Here is a 19,382-nt window from a genome sequence, read left to right on the forward strand (position 1 = left end):
TCCAGTGGTAATAATTCCTCCTATCCCCACTGAATTTTGGCAGAGTCATAGGTGCTAGTGTAAGTCTCGGCGCCACCGCCCCCCTTGTTGGGGCAGATGTGCCAGGCACGTGTCTCCCGCCACCACTACTAGACATACCTTGGAACCTGGAATCCTCCTCCTTCTTCATGCCCTGCAGCGATGGCATAGGTGAAAGGTCTGGGGGCCCACCCAGCAAGGGACCGCCAGCCCCGCTTTGGCTGGTGGTGAAAGTGAAATCCTGCTTGTTGTCAACATGCACAGGCTTGAGATCTACAACTTTTTCTGCAGTGTCTCCATATTCACTTCCTGCCCGACTCCCCCGCATTTGGCGTTTCAATGCCCTCACAGTGTCCTTCATCTCACGGGTATTGTCCTTGGCGCACTCTCGCAACACAGCGCCCTCTGCTTTGGGGACAAAAGGGGCCCACTTGTCTACTATCCCATCAAGTTCTGTGACAGCAGCGTCCAAAAGCTCATACATGTCCCCACACTGAGATGCTGTTATTTCACTTTGCAAAAGCCCTTTGGCCTTTTCAAATTCGGCTCCCAGGCTAATTTTCACTTTATTAAACTGGCCTGACACAGTGTCTTTCCATAATGTCTCTTGGAGCTGCTGCATCGTCTCACGATACCTTTTGCGACCGCTCTCCCCTTTCTCCTTTACTTCTGCCACCTCCTTTGCGTGGTCACCTGCATCCTCTTCTAGGGCACAGAGGAAATCATCCTGGATGTCCCAGAATTCATCATAACAAGCTTTCATAAACCTTTGTTCATCTCTCAGCTCGTCCCCACTACAAAGGTCCAAAGAGTCTGCTATCTTGTTAACTTTCTTTGTGAGGTCTCTCTGTGCATTTGAACGTTTCTTTCTTGTGGCATCTATTGGTGATGCCATAGTGACACCAAGTGGCCAAAAGTATTCAGTACACTTGCAAATGTCAATACGTCAGTACGTGCCGCTCCAATGTTCGCCTCACTCAAAATGGCCGCCTTGTAAGACCTACCACTCTGCCTGGATGCAGATCACTTCCGGTTGAAAGTTCACCTCCAGATGACGTCGCAGGATTGACGTGGTCACGTTAGCTATGTTATTGTTATTAGCAAGGTAGCATAATACTTTGCAATAGAACGTAGCAACTAACTTGTGTAACAAAGTCAATGTCTGTAAGCATTTCCAGGTTAGCTTTTTGGCAACAAGTAATTACGTGGGTTCCAGCAAAGTCAATGTACAAAACAAGCTTTAGCGAGCACTTGCAGGTTAGCTGTTGTGTGGGTTTTAGCTTTAGCTCGGTAGCATTCATCACAGTTTCTGCAGTTCTTTGCAGCAACAACAGGCAATGTCAGCGACCTCCACCAGCAACAGTCATAAGCAAAGCACACACGTGAATAAAAGCTTTATTATGAACAGAGCGTCGTCCTCCCACGAGCGCTCCCTTTGCTCGCAGGGGCTGTTAACGTCAACAGCGGCGCTTCCTCCCGTAGCTCCTCCGGAGCTGAACAATGGCGTCCCTCTAGTCGTCTTCCCGCCTCCTTCACGGGAAAACAACAACAAGGTCCTCGACGCAGCAACGCCTTGCTTCTCCCGCAGGGCCGCTTGTCGATTCTTTGGCAATAACACTGACTTTCCGTGCACTAGCTGATACACGGGTCGGTCGTTGTTATATTACTGTACGGATATTATGAAACTAAATTCCCTATGCTTTTGGTCCCAACTTATGAACCTTAAAACATAACATCAGCTTCACTAAAAGCCCTCCGCATGGGGGAGTCTACAGTTGGACATCAATGGTATTACTCAACCAACACAACCACACAATATTGCTAAACTTAAATAAACAACGACTTGCCTTTTGTCATTTATTTATAAAACACACTCATACACAAACACACACACTCTAACTATACTGTGTACAGTTTCCTATGACCGACCCGTGTGCACTCTACACGTGGTTGATTTTGCATTAGTATGAGCTTCAGTAGTAGCAATAGCAGCAGTATTAGCAGTAGCAGCAGCAGGTAATATAACACTGGACCGTCCACTCTGTAGACTTTCTCCGACTGACCACAGCCAGCCTGCGCATGCGCCTTGATGCCACACAACCCCTATTATTAACTCAAATAAGAACCACAGCCGACACACGCTTGCGTTCCTAGTGAAAACAAATACTGTACTAACATAAAGAATGTACACAAAATGATCCTAACATCCTAAAGCTAAGTTAAGAATGTAAACATTGTTTGAAAATATTTAGAAGAAAATACGAGACCTCATCTCAACCACAAGAGGTCCTCGGCCACCCATAATTAACCAAACAGCCGATGTGCCCGTCCATGCCACATATGACGTAAATGCTCCATTCATTGTCAAAAAGGAATCAAATTAGACCCCAGTAACTACCGCCCTGTTTCTAGAGGTCATAGAGAGGTTAGTATAATGAATAGGTTGAAAAGTATCTAAAAAAACAAAACAAAAAAGAAGAAAAACAAAAACGAAAAACTACAAATTCAAATCTGGCTTCAGAATATCTCACTCCACGCCGGACACCTGCCTACTCTATTTGACCGACTTCTAGGGCTGTGAATCTTTGGGTGTTCCACGATTCGATTCAATTCGATTCGGATTCTTGGGGTCACGAGTCGATTCAACTCGATTCTCAATCCAAAAACTTCTCTATTCAAACTTCTCTATTCAAAATGATTCTCGATTGATCTACTCCAGCCAACTGAAGTGACTATACTACAGTAACTTGAAAATGACTGAAGACCTGATGTTTACTGTGATTAGGGTGAGCTTACATTTCATATCACAAACACCATGTAGTGAAAACTCCTGTAACTGTAACCAGATAAAAATAATAATAATAAAATAATGAATTAATTAAATTGGAAATTATGAATCGATTTTGAATCGTTCATAACGGGAATCGCGATTCTAATTCGAATCGATTTTTTTTGACACCCCTACCAACTTCACTACAGCCAACCTAACCCCTAGTCCTTATGCTAGGGTGGGATGGCTCAGGGTAGAGGACAGAGTAGAGCAACCTAACCCCTAGTCCTTATGCTAGGGTGGGATGGCTCAGGGTAGAGGACAGAGTAGAGCAACTAGGGATGGCTCAGGGTAGCGGACAGAGTAGAGCAACTAGGGATGGCTCAGGGTAGAGGACAGAGTAGAGCAACTAGGGTGGGATGGCTCAGGGTAGAGGACAGAGTAGAGCAACCTAACCCCTAGTCCTTATGCTAGGGTGGGATGGCTCAGGGTAGAGGACAGAGTAAAGCAGGGTGGGATGGCTCAGGGTAGAGGACAGAGTAAAGCAGGGTGGGATGGCTCAGGGTAGAGGACAGAGTAAAGCAACTAGGGTGGGATGGCTCAGGGTAGAGGACAGAGTAAAGCAACTTGGGATGGCTCAGGGTAGAGGACAGAGTTAACCCCTAGTCCTTATGCTAGGGTGGGATGGCTCAGGGTAGAGGACAGAGTAAAGCAACTTGGGATGGCTCAGGGTAGAGGACAGAGTTAACCCCTAGTCCTTATGCTAGGGTGGGATGGCTCAGGGTAGAGGACAGAGTAAAGCAACTTGGGATGGCTCAGGGTAGAGGACAGAGTTAACCCCTAGTCCTTATGCTAGGGTGGGATGGCTCAGGGTAGAGGACAGAGTTAACCCCTAGTCCTTATGCTAGGGTGGGATGGCTCAGGGTAGAGGACAGAGTAGAGCAACTAGGGTGGGATGGCTCAGGGTAGAGGACAGAGTAAAGCAACTAGGGTGGGATGGCTCAGGGTAGAGGACAGAGTAAAGCAACTAGGGTGGGATGGCTCAGGGTAGAGGACAGAGTAGAGCAACTAGGGTGGGATGGCTCAGGGTAGAGGACAGAGTAAAGCAACTAGGGTGGGATGGCTCAGGGTAGAGGACAGAGTCCTTATGCTAGGGTGGGATGGCTCAGGGTAGAGGACAGAGTCCTTATGCTAGGGTGGGATGGCTCAGGGTAGAGGACAGAGTAGAGCAACTAGGGTGGGATGGCTCAGGGTAGAGGACAGAGTAGAGCAACTAGGGTGGGATGGCTCAGGGTAGAGGACAGAGTCCTTATGCTAGGGTGGGATGGCTCAGGGTAGAGGACAGAGTCCTTATGCTAGGGTGGGATGGCTCAGGGTAGAGGACAGAGTAGAGCAACTAGGGTGGGATGGCTCAGGGTAGAGGACAGAGTCCTTATGCTAGGGTGGGATGGCTCAGGGTAGAGGACAGAGTCCTTATGCTAGGGTGGGATGGCTCAGGGTAGAGGACAGAGTAGAGCAACTAGGGTGGGATGGCTCAGGGTAGAGGACAGAGTAAAGCAACTAGGGTGGGACGGCTCAGGGTAGAGGACAGAGTAAAGCAACTAGGGTGGGACGGCTCAGGGTAGAGGACAGAGTAGAGCAACTAGGGTGGGATGGCTCAGGGTAGAGGACAGAGTAAAGCAACTTGCAATGGGACTGTAGATTAAAAACTAAGATATGATTTAGTCCTTTTTTCCTTTTACACAGTGGTAAAGAATGATGATGTCCTAGTAGTACAGGAAATCTATGGAAAATACAGGATCAACCTCTAACTAATTGCAAAAAAAACGAACTCAGCTGATTTTGCATCTTCAATATATCCTGAATAACAGAAAGAAAGTTGCCTGGAATTGTCTGAGGGGAAAGTGTTGAAAATAGCCTGTACAGTGTGGCCACCATTGACATCCTATTATAAGGTAATATTTTCTAAATGTCCTTATGCTTTAAGTAGCATGTGACATATCAAACTAGGGGGTTTTCATGATGCTGAATCCATTCCAAGCATTCATTTTGCATAAAACACTCATTGGGCTAAATTTGGCCATAGCAACTTGCCCAAATGTGCTGACCTCATTACATTTTGGCAAGTTGCTATGGCCAAATTTAGCCCAATGAGTGTTTTTATGCAAAACTAATGCTTGGAATGGCTTCAGCATCATGACAACAACCTAGTTTGATATGTCACATGCTACTTAAAGCATAAGGAAATTTAGAAAATATTGCCTTATAATAGGATGTCAATGGTGGCCATACTGTACAGGCTATTTTCAACACTTTCCCCTCAGACAATTCCAGGCAACTTTCTTTCTGTTATTCAGGATATATTGAAGATGCAAAATCAGTTGAGTTTGTTTTTTTTGCAATTAGTTAGAGGTCAAATTACATTATTACTGGACTATAGTCCAGGGGTCCTCAACTAGAAATGCTGAACGTCCACTAATAGTTTTTGAAAAAGACTAAGGTCCGGTCCCATGAGCGCGGCGCGGGCCACGCAGCGGCCAGCGGAGAGCGGGCCACGCAGCGGCCAGCGGAGAGCGGGCCACGCAGCGGCCAGCGGAGAGCGGGTCACGCAGCGGGCCACGCAGCGGCCAGCGGAGAGCGGGTCACGCAGCGGGCCACGCAGCGGCCAGCGGAGAGCGGGCCACGCAGCGGCCAGCGGAGAGCGGGTCACGCAGCGGGCCACGCAGCGGCCAGCGGAGAGCGGGCCACGCAGCGGGCCACGCAGCGGCCAGCGGAGAGCGGGCCACGCAGCGGCCAGCGGAGAGCGGGTCACGCAGCGGGCCACGCAGCGGCCAGCGGAGAGCGGGCCACGCAGCGGGCCACGCAGCGGGCCACGCAGCGGGCCACGCAGCGGCCAGCGGAGAGCGGGCCACGCAGCGGCCAGCGGAGAGCGGGCCACACAGCGGGCCACGCAGCGGCCAGCGGAGAGCGGGCCACGCAGCGGGCCACGCAGCGGCCAGCGGAGAGCGGGCCACGCAGCGGCCAGCGGAGAGCGGGCCACGCAGCGGCCAGCGGAGAGCGGGCCACACAGCGGGCCACGCAGCGGGCAGCGGAGAGCGGGCCACGCAGCGGGCCACGCAGCGGGCCACGCAGCGGCCAGCGGAGAGCGGGCCACACAGCGGGCCACGCAGCGGGCAGCGGAGAGCGGGCCAGCGGAGAGCGGGCCACGCAGCGGCCAGCGGAGAGCGGGCCACACAGCAGGCCACGCAGCGGGCAGCGGAGAGCGGGCCACGCAGCGGGCCACGCAGCGGGCCACGCAGCGGCCAGCGGAGAGCGGGCCACACAGCGGGCCACGCAGCGGGCAGCGGAGAGCGGGCCACGCAGCGGGCCACGCAGCGGGCCACGCAGCGGCCAGCGGAGAGCGGGCCACACAGCGGGCCACGCAGCGGCCAGCGGAGAGCGGGCCACGCAGCGGGCCACGCAGCGGCCAGCGGAGAGCAGGCCACACAGCGGGCCACGCAGCGGCCAGCGGAGAGCAGGCCACGCAGCGGGCCACGCAGCGGCCAGCGGAGAGCGGGCCACGCAGCGGGCCACGCAGCGGCCAGCGGAGAGCGGGGCTCTATGCCTGTTTAGTACAGTCACACCAAGGCAAGCTTATACAAATCGGATCCCCAGTCCCAACCAACCAATACTGGGGAGTATGGAAATAAAATGTTTCACAAATATTCCCCTCCAGAAATTCACAGCAAATGAGAGGTATTGTGTTGAGGCAAAGAAAACTTTTATTTTTATTTTCAAAAAATAAAATAAAAATTGCCCAGGGTCCACAGAGAGGTGGTCCGCGGTCCGGTCGTGGTCCGCGGTCCGGTCGTGGACCGCGGTCCGCCTATTGAAGACCCCTGTCCTAGTCCTACCTGCCTGGGTGACAGCAGACTGCTGGGCGAATGCTGGCGCTTTGGCATGGGGCGGTCAGATCAACATATGGAATGAATTCTGTACTGGCCATATATGGAGGGGGTCTTGAGTGTACAGGGTTTGATGAGGTCAGATCAACATATGCGTGCCACCGTGCCACCAAGTGGCGCGCTACGAGCTTGTAGGTCTGCTATTTTTGAAAAATCGAAGAGCGACTGACATAGAAACATAGCTTTTTCATTTTTAGAATCGGATCTCAGGTCAAAATGGGATAATTTTCAGGACTGTTGAGAACTGACGGTGACGGATGGACCGACGGACGGACGGACGGACTGACTGACTGACGGAAAATGCACGTTTTCATAGTAAATGCGACCGGTGGGTCGCAATAAATATTTGCTCAATCTATTGGTGAGTTGGAGAGTATTAACACAATACCTTAACAGCCATGTTCTGGAAGTCGTGTCCCGTCCTACTGACCAGGTCTCCCAGGCGGAAGATGGGGCAGTAAGGATGGTTCTCTCCGTCATAGGAACATCTCTTCAAGTATGTGTCGTCGGACGTGTCAAGGACATTAGACCTAAGACCAAATAGTTAAATACACAGCGGAATTAGGCCGTTTCCAATTTAGGCTTTCAACATGCGGCACGTAACATCATGCTTCATATAATGCCACATGCCAAGCGTGGCGGTGTCGAGCATTTCAAGTAACAGGTTAACCCATTTAGACCTGAGGACGCATCTGTGTCATATTATAGCTTTTAACTATGGTGTTTTAACTAAGCATTATGTTATACTTTAGCTATTGAAAAATAGCAGATCTACAAGCTCATAGCGCGCCACCGAGTGGCGCGCTATGAACTTGTAGGTCTGCTATTTTTGAAAAATCGTAAAAATGTGGCACAAATCTTTGAATATATATTCTTTCAGAGCGAACGTTTTTTTTATTTCGACGTCAGGCCTGAATGGGTTAATGTCATATGCATACTTCTCTGTCACAGTTATGACATTCTCAGACCGCATACGTCACGATTTAAACATAGCAACGAGCAGAGTCTCCATACAACAATCCATTTAAACATAGCAACGAGCAGAGTCTCCATACAACAATCCATTTGGCACGGCACACTGCGCTGGCTGTGCATATGGCAATGAAACATTGGCCTCAGGGCTGCGTAATAACTCTTGAGATCATGACAGATGAATTATTCATGGGCTCTGTTTGTCACTCCGCTTTATTGTTGAATTTGGAAAAACAACACCGCTGTGGGAGCAGCACAGCTAGCAGGATAGACCCCCTCTGATCTGACACCTGTCCGGGGCAAGGCCTGCTGTCCGGGGCAAGGCCTGCTGTCAAGGACATCTCAGATGACTGTTCTCTCGCCAGTGCCATATACTACGGTATATAAATAGTACGTCCCCCTGCACTAGTCTCAAAGCTATTCTAACCAGGCATCAGGATATCTACACCCCCTTCGGTCAGCATGTCTCTACAGCCTGCTCTTAAAAGTGTGGAGCCGTATAGCTATAGCAGTCACTGCGCCACTTAATAAGCACTCACTTGGAGAATTCAAATTTAGGAAAGCGGACAAAGTTCTTGATGTAGATGGTGAAGTTTTCTGCCTCGGACAATAAGGGCTCTCTGGAAATTAAAGAGAGGAATGACTGTGTTAAAACCATGCAGTAGCAGTAATAAATAGACTTGCGTAATAAATAGACTTACGTAACTGTATGTCAGTAAATACAAACGATTGTAGTGAGAATGTAGTGGGACATATCTGCAGATTAAATGCCTAAAGCCTTGGCCTAGGTCAGTTCTAATAGTAAGGAGTGAATTCACAGAGGTCTAGATACATATTGATAAGATAATAGTTGATTCTCACATTGGTCTTCTGTTGTATTCAACAGGACACCAGCCATGAATCTCACAGGTCCCAGTGCTGTTTACGCACAATCCAGTCTTTAATCCTGACAAAGAGAAAGAAAGATTCTTGGGTATGGATCTTAACAGAAAGGTTCTGCTAAAATATGAAAGAAAGAAAAGAAAAAAAGATAGAAAGAAGGAAAAATATTTGTTCATTGAGCTGAAAATGTAACCAAACTATGAAAGAAATGACCTTTATCTTTAGTTTAGTTTAGTTTATTTGATCATCCTTCAGTTTCAAATACAATATTTACAGACAATGAATGGAAGCTGTTACAAAAAACAAAACAAAACATGAAGATGATCAACAGGAATAGGCAGAAGCTAAAAGCTTATAAATGCCTATCCTACTTAGAACAGAACATGAGTCGTAATACTCATTACATTAACATTAACAGATTCCCAAAACAAAAGTCAGATAACTTTGAACATAACATAATTACAAATGTGAATACAATGTAATGTATTAATAGGGTTCTCCAACCCTCCAATATCACTGTATATTAGTACAGGGGTTCTCAACCCGTGGGTTGCAACCCCTCGGGGGGTCGCCACATTTTTTTGAGGGGTCCCCAAATTATATATAAAAAATAATAATAATTAATGATTTTTTTTAATGAATGGCTGGAAAATGGAAATGAAGAGTTTACATAGTACATGCATAAACTTTCCTTAATGATTATATCTGGTTTCAGTATTCATTTATGATTTGTATTGGGGGTGGGGAGGGGCTGGGGACCCCCGGAAATGCTTTGGCCATGTCTCGTGACCCCGGGGGGTCGCGAGACATGGCCAAAGCATTTCCGGGGGTCCCCAGCCAAAAACGTTGAGAATCCCTGTATTAGTAGACGAGCAGTTCTCACCGTTGCCCGCTATTACAGTTTCACCCTCCGTACAGTCATCATCTTCTAAACATTGTCCGTCTGGAACCTTGGGGCTCTGCGAGGGACAATGAGTATATGACACCATTTACGCAGCTTGAAGATGCTAATCTGTAGTCAAAAATAATCTATTAAAAGGGGTTCTTTTCTTTTATAGAGGTCAAACGAAACACCCTGCAGCGAGTAAAAAAGGCGAAAGCCACAAAAAAAAACATTTGAAAGTGATGATAAAATTGTATACAGTATCCCTTTTCACTTATCTAGAATATCTGTAATCAAACTAGATGCTTGCATACAATGACTGTGTAAACCAGGCAAGTAATAAATGGTCATGTTGGGGGGGGGGGGGGGGGGGGGGGGGGAATATAATGCTGCATTCACACGGACAGATGCAAAGCTACAGTCTGCCATTCATTGTCAATGGAAGCCAGCGACATGAAGATGCAAAGCTACAGTCTATCATTCATTGTCAATGGAAGCCAGCGACATGAAGATGCAAAGCTACAGTCTGCCATTCATTGTCAATGGAAGCCAGCGACATGAAGATGCAAAGCTACAGTCTGCCATTCATTGTCAATGGAAGCCAGCGACATGAAGATGCAAAGCTACAGTCTGCCATTCATTGTCAATGGAAGCCAGCGACATGAAGATGCAAAGCTACAGTCTGCCATTTATTGTCAATGGAAGCCAGCGACATGAAGATGCAAAGCTACAGTCTGCCATTCATTGTCAATGGAAGCCAGCGACATGAAGATGCAAAGCTACAGTCTGCCATTCATTGTCAATGGAAGCCAGCGACATGAAGATGCAAAGCTACAGTCTGCCATTCATTGTCAATGGAAGCCAGCGACATGAAGATGCAAAGCTACAGTCTGCCATTCATTGTCAATGGAAGCCAGCGACATGAAGATGCAAAGCTACAGTCTATCATTCATTGTCAATGGAAGCCAGCGACATGAAGATGCAAAGCTACAGTCTACCATTCATTGTCAATGGAAGCCAGCGACATGAAGATGCAAAGCTACAGTCTATCATTCATTGTCAATGGAAGCCAGCGACATGAAGATGCAAAGCTACAGTCTATCATTCATTGTCAATGGAAGCCAGCGACATGAAGATGCAAAGCTACAGTCTGCCATTCATTGTCAATGGAAGCCAGCGACATGAAGATGCAAAGCTACAGTCTGCCATTCATTGTCAATGGAAGCCAGCGACATGAAGATGCAAAGCTACAGTCTGCCATTCATTGTCAATGGAAGCCAGCGACATGAAGATGCAAAGCTACAGTCTGCCATTTATTGTCAATGGAAGCCAGCGACATGAAGATGCAAAGCTACAGTCTGCCATTCATTGTCAATGGAAGCCAGCGACATGAAGATGCAAAGCTACAGTCTGCCATTCATTGTCAATGGAAGCCAGCGACATGAAGATGCAAAGCTACAGTCTGCCATTCATTGTCAATGGAAGCCAGCGACATGAAGATGCAAAGCTACAGTCTGCCATTCATTGTCAATGGAAGCCAGCGACATGAAGATGCAAAGCTACAGTCTGCCATTCATTGTCAATGGAAGCCAGCGACATGAAGATGCAAAGCTACAGTCTATCATTCATTGTCAATGGAAGCCAGCGACATGAAGATGCAAAGCTACAGTCTACCATTCATTGTCAATGGAAGCCAGCGACATGAAGATGCAAAGCTACAGTCTATCATTCATTGTCAATGGAAGCCAGCGACATGAAGATGCAAAGCTACAGTCTATCATTCATTGTCAATGGAAGCCAGCGACATGAAGATGCAAAGCTACAGTCTGCCATTCATTGTCAATGGAAGCCAGCGACATGAAGATGCAAAGCTACAGTCTATCATTCATTGTCAATGGAAGCCAGCGACATGAAGATGCAAAGCTACAGTCTGCCATTCATTGTCAATGGAAGCCAGCGACATGAAGATGCAAAGCTACAGTCTGCCATTCATTGTCAATGGAAGCCAGCGACATGAAGATGCAAAGCTACAGTCTGCCATTCATTGTCAATGGAAGCCAATGACATGAAGATGCAAAGATGCATCCGCCGTTTGTAGCTGCCGCAAAAGCTACAACAGCTACAAATACACTGTGTACAGTAGCTTTGCATCTTTGCATCTTTTGCATCTGCCTGTGTGAACGCAGCATAAGTTACAAATCTATATCAATAAAGCTAGAAGTATATGGTTCGATTGTAGAACAATGTGATTTGCTGAATCACTGTTTGGAAAAAAAAAAATTCTTTACTTTACTGTCAGTAATGTAGGCTCTAATTACATGGTGTCCGGATGTGTTGAGATTACAAATGAGCTTGCATATTGAAATGAATCATATTTATCTATATATTTTACTTCCTTATTTCAGGAAGGCAGTGTAATGGTACCGAATTAATCATCTTTATTGTCACAGTCATGCACAGTCCGAATGGGTCAGTACAGTGGTTCCCACAGTGGGGTCCGGGGACCCCCAGGGGGTACTTGAGGGAGTTCCAGGGGGGACCCAGCTAAATGATCATTTGGAACCTTATGGGTCTGTAACTCAGAGAGTGTACACATGGAACCAAATGGACCCCAACGGGTCCATTTGGTTCCATATGTACACTCAGAGTTAAATTAGCATTGATTTTACAATATAAATGGGGGTCTCAGAGATAGAAATGCCATTAAATGGGGGGCCGTAGACTCTAATGCATTTCAAACTGGGGGGGTCCTTGAAATTAAACGGGTTGAGAATCACTGCTAGAGCCGTAAGAATCTTCTCTTATGGGGGTCCCTGGCATACCGTATATTTTTTAAATGGGGGTCCACGGGGCTAATTAGTGTCAATTTGGGGGTCCTTGGCATGAAAAAGTTTGGGAACCACTGGGTTAGTAGTAAGAATTGTTGAATGTATGTGTTTATTTAAAGAACAGTGTGTATGTCGTATTGTATTGTCTTTTATGTGGAGCACCTGGTGGAATAGAGCTAGTCTTTTTTTTTTTTTTATCTTTTTTTTTTTGCCGGCTTACGCCTTTTATTGTTTGTTTTTTTGAAGGGACAGACAGTAGGCTGACAGGAAACGGGAGAGAGATGGGGGAAGACATGCAGTAAAGGCCGTGTCGGGCTCGGGAGTCGAACCCGCGGCACACTGCGACTGGATTACCAGTCGGGTGCCCAGACGGTTACGCCACCGCCTGGGCGAATATAGCTAGTCTAACTTGGTAGAAACTCATGGTGAATAATAATGAATAAACATTTAATAAAACCGAAATATGCATATATACAGATAACTATAAAAGGAGACTGTGGTGTAGCTTGCTGTCGGCACAACGTGACCATTATATATACTCACCTCAGCACAGAACCCAAGTCTTTGGTTTGGTGTCTCGATGTAATTTGTGACAATAAAGAACACCTGTTCCCCCTACAAAGAAACATAAAGACATTCATGTTTTATGACTTGTTGTATATCAATTTACAATTTAGGCATTTAGCAGACGCTCTTAATCCAGAGCGATTTACATTAATCCAGAGCGATTTACATGAAGCAATAACAAAAAAGCATGGTATACATCACATAATATAAAAAGTAGTTATCATGAAACATGCGTAAGCTAAGAACGTAACAGTATATCTCTGCTGTCGGCAAGAAACCACCTAACTATAGATCTCTGCTGTCGGGAGGAAACCTCATAATTCCAAAATGCTCATTTTTTCAGGAAATGAAAAAAATATACATTTTTCAGGAAATTAAGAAAACCTTATATTTTGAAAACAAAGCAATACAGCCTCATCAAAGTTGGTGTTGTGACTTTATATATTGTCAATTACTCCCATGAGAGGGTGAGAGGTGGTGGAGTTAGTTGCTTTAGCAGACGGTTTGAGGGTCCAATGGAACTAAAAGGTTTTGTTCAAAGCGTTTTTTACTACTTTCCATTGGTTCAATATTTATGAAACAACACACAGACGTAAAGTGTGTTCAATAGCACCGATTTATGAAACAACACACAGACGTAAAGGGTGTTCATACTAGCACTGATTTATGAAACAACACACAGACGTAAAGTGTGTTCAATAGCACTGATTTATGAAACAACACACAGACGTAAAGTGTGTTCAATAGCACTGATTTATGAAACAACACAGACGTAAAGTGTGTTCAATAGCACTGATTTATGAAACAACACAGACGTAAAGGGTGTTCAATAGCACTGATTTATGAAACAACACACAGACGTAAAGGGTGTTCAATAGCACTGATTTATGAAACAACACACAGACGTAAAGGGTGTTCATACTAGCACTGATTTATGAAACAACACACAGACGTAAAGGGTGTTCAATAGCACTGATTTATGAAACAACACACAGACGAAAAGTGTGTTCAATAGCACTGATTTATGAAACAACACACAGACGTAAAGCGTGTTCATACTAGCACTGATTTATGAAACAACACACAGACGTAAAGGGTGTTCAATAGCACCGATTTATGAAACAACACACAGACGTAAAGGGTGTTCAATAGCACTGATTTATGAAACAACACACAGACGTAAAGGGTGTTCATAGCACTGATTTATGAAACAACACACAGACGTAAAGGGTGTTCATAGCACTGATTTATGAAACAACACACAGACGTAAAGGGTGTTCAATAGCACTGATTTATGAAACAACACACAGACGTAAAGTGTGTTCATACTAGCACTGATTTATGAAACAACACACAGACGTAAAGTGTGTTCATAGCACTGATTTATGAAACAACACAGACGTAAAGTGTGTTCATAGCACTGATTTATGAAAAAAAAGGAGTTAGGTTGTTTCCGCCCGACAGCAACGATAACAGTTTATTTTCAACCCTTTTTGTATCAAGGTCCATTATTTATTCAGCATTTGACAGACACAAAACTTTGAATATTGTTGTTATCGTTGGATAAGATCCATGCTGTATTGATGTTGCTACCATTAGTAGAGAGAAGAGGCAGACGTTGATCAAAAAAACTATTATTCTACATTCTCTAATCGTGTCGACTTCTTGTAAAATAAGTAATGCAGATGTTTAACAATAATCTAACTCATGAGGGCATACATTTTACACTCTCAAGAGTTAAAGATCTCTATAGACTAGGGGTCCATTTGGTTACCAACTCTCCATCATTCTAGCTGCATGGGGACCACCTGGAACCCCCTCAAGGACCACTGGTGGTCCCCGGACCACTGGTTGAGAACCACTGGTGTAGACCAACAGCTGTGTTGCATTCCTACACATGATGCTAAGTCTGTGTTCCTAATGAAGTCCAGTCTGGGAGATCAGACTGCACAGAAAACCAAAAGGGTGAATTAATTGTACTGGTTTAGAGGTTCGATACATTTTTATCTATTAAGAAAAGGAGTGATGTAAATTCTGTCTGATATTTGATATGATTAAGTAAGTAAGCCTTGCCGAGCCATGAGGCCCACAGGGCGTAGCGTGAGGCAGCTTGATGTACAAGTACACCCCCTGGACATGACACTAGTATGTCGCAGGGACTTACCCCCAATCCAACCCTTGATGCCAAGCAGGGCACTGGGTCCCATTTGTAAAGTCTTTGGTATGACCCGGCCGGGAATCGAACCCCGACCTCCCAGTCCCAGTCTAACCACAAGGCCACTGAGCTGGTATTCGATATGATTAATGCGTCGATAATTGCTCTAAATTATATTGTGCTTTAGATAGTACTGCCTGTATTTTATGATTGCAGGGAATTTGTTTACTTGACTAAAGAATTTAGGGGGAAAAAAAAGTTTATGAAAATCCAGAAATCTTAAATTGAGATATGTAATTTGTGTGATTATTTTGCCTAATCTTTTTGCTGTCATTTATTATAATTTATATAGTATAGCGCCTTTTATCCAAGGTGCTTTACATACAGTAGATTGTGCATTACATTCACCCATTCACGCACACATTCACACACCAATGGCGGTGGAAACCATGCAAGGCACCAACCAGCACATCAGGAGCAATTAGGGGTTCAGAGTCTTGCTCAAGGACACTTTGACACTAACTCTGGGGGAGCCTGGGTTCGAACTGACAAGCTTGCGGTTACCATCCATCCAGCCACTCTACCCCTGAGCCACCGCCGCCGCCTTATCACAACACAACACAACACACAGACATTATATTTAGGAACTCACATTTGGGGGTATGACGTAGTCCTCGGCAGCCCAAAGGTGAAGCCCAGAGTGGGAGCTGTTGGTTAGCGTAACACCCTTGAGTTTGGTAATGACGGAGCTCTGAATAGCTTCCTCTCTCTCCTGGTAGCCCTTCTTTACAACAAAGACCCACCTGTGGAATACAGTGAAACCTTCAGCTTAGAGTTTCATTGTTTTGTTTTTTAACACTCTTTCAAAAACATTTTTGCATGAAATCTGAATCTTTTCAAAATCAGGGGGGGGGGGGGGAAAGAATGAAACGGAAACGGAAAAAGAATGTTCCAATTTCACCTGGGAAGAAAGCACATGCATGAAGTGAATGGCAAATCGAGTGGCAAATCGAGTGGCAAAGTGAGTTTAATGTCGTTTAACGTCGTTTAACCCATTCTGAACGGGAACCCCTTTTGGTGTTTGACGGCCACGCTACACCACACCAGGCTTTTCTCGCGCATTTACCCTAAACGCGCGGCCCGCGCGTTTTTAAAAATAGGACTGGACCTAAATTCGTTTAGGGTAAACGCGCGCGTTTTGTGCGCGAAAAGCCTGGTGTAGCGTGGCCGTTAACTAAGCATTATGTTATACTTTAGCTATTGAAAAATAGCAGATCTCCAGGCTCATAGCGCGCCACCGAGTGGCGCTCTACGAGCTTGTAGGTCTGCTATTTTTGAAAAATCGTGAAAATGTGGCACAAATCTTTGAATATATATTCTTTCAGAATACCTTTTTTTAATTTCGACGTCAGGCCTAAATGGGTTAATGCAATCAGATATGACTTTTCTGTTTGGATGTACAGTATCGGATATCAAGGCCAGAAAAGTAGTTTTTTTCCACTCAGTAGGCTTTCCCGCATAACTTCCAGGTATGATGATGATGTCACGCGCATACCCTCTATACATAGCCTCCACTGACCCTAAGTGAAGGAACTAATTGACCATTTGCAGACCGCGGCCATCTTTGCCATCAGATTTTGGAAGCGCTCGCTTTCAACAAAGCAACGTCCTGCTGCCTCCTGTCCTGTATTATGTGCACATTCAAAACAGGCGGTACGCACTACGCACTACGCACTACGCACTACGCAGGGCCGTTGAGTGATAAACGAGCACTTCCAAACTCCTACACTTAGAAAAATAATCACCTGCGAGGACAGAAAGTAGCTCATAACATGTCTACGGTGGATTTTTGAGTGGTGCAAACCACTCCAACAACTGGCTTTGTACCCGTGTACCCGCGTTTGTACCAAAAAAATGAGCATGGTTACTATGGTCACTGACATTACGTCAGACCACAGCTGATCAGGCTATATAAGACCTTGCACCACTCAGTTCACATAGGTGTGATTTTTATGAAACCAACAGGATAATTCAATCTTTTCGTATGTTGTTGAGTTTGACGTCGTTTAATACAATCAGATAGGACTTTGCTGTTTGGATGTATGGGCTGTCGATGGGAAATTGCACTTAGTTAGCACCTTGCCGTTTAACTTAACCACCCTGCCTTGGTTAACTTGATACCTAATCTCTCAAGACAGATTCAGAGCGCTGCGACTCAATTTCAAAGGAACTCGTTTTTTTTGCCGATGGGATCTCAGATTGGTTGGTACCATACCATACAGGGAGGCCAACGTGCACTGGTGTCATTTGAAAGGTTTTCCCAAAAGTGCATCGTAAGATGTATTTCTATCCTAGCAATCAAGAGCTTTCTAATCCCCAGTGACTTCCAGACATGTCCATGACTGGAAACATGGTATGGGTAACATGGTACCATATATTTGCCCTAGATACCAGTTTGATGGAGGTAGCTGGTGTGGCTCAATGTGTTCCTTCTTGGCTGAGTTCAGTAATCAGAACAATGCTGGACAAGCTATGTAATGACACTAGGTTTTCTGAGCGCAATTGCACCCAAAAAAACCCTGAACTTTTAACATTCAGTAGATTTTCTGTGGTCTGGGGTTTTCTGGCTCAAACAAGTGATTTTCCTGTGGAGTGTGATGTAACATGTAAGAGCCAGCAAATCCCATATATGGCAATGGGGTTTGCCAGCAGCAGATGTCACTGTTTTCACAGTTTTGCCTGTTTTCATTGCAGCTCAAAAGGCTTCACAGACACAGAGAAAATCCCATTAACCCATTTTGGACTGTAAATTAAAAAAATCTAAATCCTAAAAGAAATCTGAAAAACCCATGTTTCTATGTCAGTGGTGCTCAACCTTTTTCATGTCAAGGACCCCCAGAATTATCTCTATTGGGCCACGGACCCCCATCTCAAAATATGTAGTTCCAGGGACCCCCCAGAAGCAAATATTTTAGTTAAAAATGTTCACTCTGAAATATATATTCAATGACTTGTGCCACATTTGAACGATTTTTCAAAAATAGCAGACCTACAAGCTCGTAGCGCGCCACTCGGTGGCGCGCTATGAGCTTGTAGATCTGCTATTTTTCAATAGCTAAAGCATAACATGATGCTAACACCAAAAGGGGTTCCCGCCCAAAATGGGTTAAACAACGTTAAACAATGTTAAACTCACTTTGCCACTCGATTTGCCACTCACTTTATGCATGCGCATACCCTCTATAAGCCAATATGGACTGATTGATAAGGTAAGTAAAAGTAAGTATACCAGATACCAGAATACATCGAATGTATCACACCATGGGCCACGTTGTACAACCCAGCTTACTGAGTCAGGGGCCCCAGGGGCCACACCCAGCTTACTGAGTCAGGGGCCCCAGGGGCCACACCCAGCTTACTGAGTCAGGGGCCCCAGGGGCCACACCCAGCTTACTGAGTCAGGGGTCCCAGGGGCCACACCCAGCTTACGGCTGCCAGGGGCACCTGAGGGCCACACGTTGCCAATAAGGTGTACCATTGCTCCAATCCTCTACAAACTTAATTGCCACAAACACTGTTCAGGTCTGACATGACAATTATAGCCACACCACAAAACCTAAAATGCACACATATGGGGTGCTACAGAGGTGTTAATGCTGTGTTTAACACTGCAAATGGCAAACGGACCAACAGATTTATTTCTGCATGCTTTCAACTTTCAAGGAAGAGAAAGGCTGTCATTTCTATTAGCTTGGAATTAAATCAACATCAATGATATCATTTTTACTGCATGTTTCTCAATGGTCCGACCATAGGCCACCAATGAGACGCAAAATGTTTGCTATTTCATCATGAGCATTAGTGAGGACCAATTATTTGAAGATGTAAGGTTGAAAATGGTTCAAAGTGCTCCTTTTTATCATGGATATGGTTTGATTTATTGATTGAAAATTGTATTAACAGTTTGCAGAATAGGTACAGTTCAAACGAAAGCACAAGTCAATACAAAAACTGTTACTGTGTGGGTGACACCATGATAAAGCCTTATACACTTGTTTACAGCAGGGTCCACCATTTTCAATTCATCAGATAATAATTCATCAATTACATCTTTCTTCCACCAGCACACCGTTACCGTATCGCCAATAAATCAAGCACAATATGGCCTGCTTCTGGTGGAATATAGATCATCAAATATGTGGAGCATCTGTATTCCCAAACCAGAGAATCACAGCTTGAAAGCTATAGGCTTAATCGTCTATCCTTAATCGTCTTATTCCCTTCGTTGAGCCTCTACTCCGAAACAATCAAAACGGATTTAGATGTGGTAGATCCACTTTGAGTCAAATCCTATGCTTACGTA

The 19,382-nt window shown here is 45.4% G+C and overlaps 1 protein-coding gene across 1 annotated transcript in view; it reads right to left on the bottom strand.

Moving 5' to 3' along the window:
• Positions 1 to 19,382, bottom strand: part of p2rx5 (purinergic receptor P2X, ligand-gated ion channel, 5) — a 42,518-nt gene that overhangs the window by 15,683 nt on the left and 7,453 nt on the right. Inside the window, exons 2-7 of the mRNA XM_079507868.1 lie at positions 15,672 to 15,822; positions 12,841 to 12,912; positions 9,470 to 9,545; positions 8,566 to 8,650; positions 8,244 to 8,324; positions 7,121 to 7,262 (exon numbers count right to left, since the gene is read on the bottom strand). Coding sequence (XP_079363994.1) covers positions 7,121 to 7,262; positions 8,244 to 8,324; positions 8,566 to 8,650; positions 9,470 to 9,545; positions 12,841 to 12,912; positions 15,672 to 15,822 — 607 coding nt within the window. The remainder of the gene's footprint in view (positions 1 to 7,120; positions 7,263 to 8,243; positions 8,325 to 8,565; positions 8,651 to 9,469; positions 9,546 to 12,840; positions 12,913 to 15,671; positions 15,823 to 19,382) is intronic.

Source organism: Electrona antarctica (genome assembly GCF_951216825.1).
Source record: "Electrona antarctica genome assembly, chromosome: 8".
In the NCBI taxonomy this organism is placed as follows: domain Eukaryota; kingdom Metazoa; phylum Chordata; class Actinopteri; order Myctophiformes; family Myctophidae; genus Electrona; species Electrona antarctica.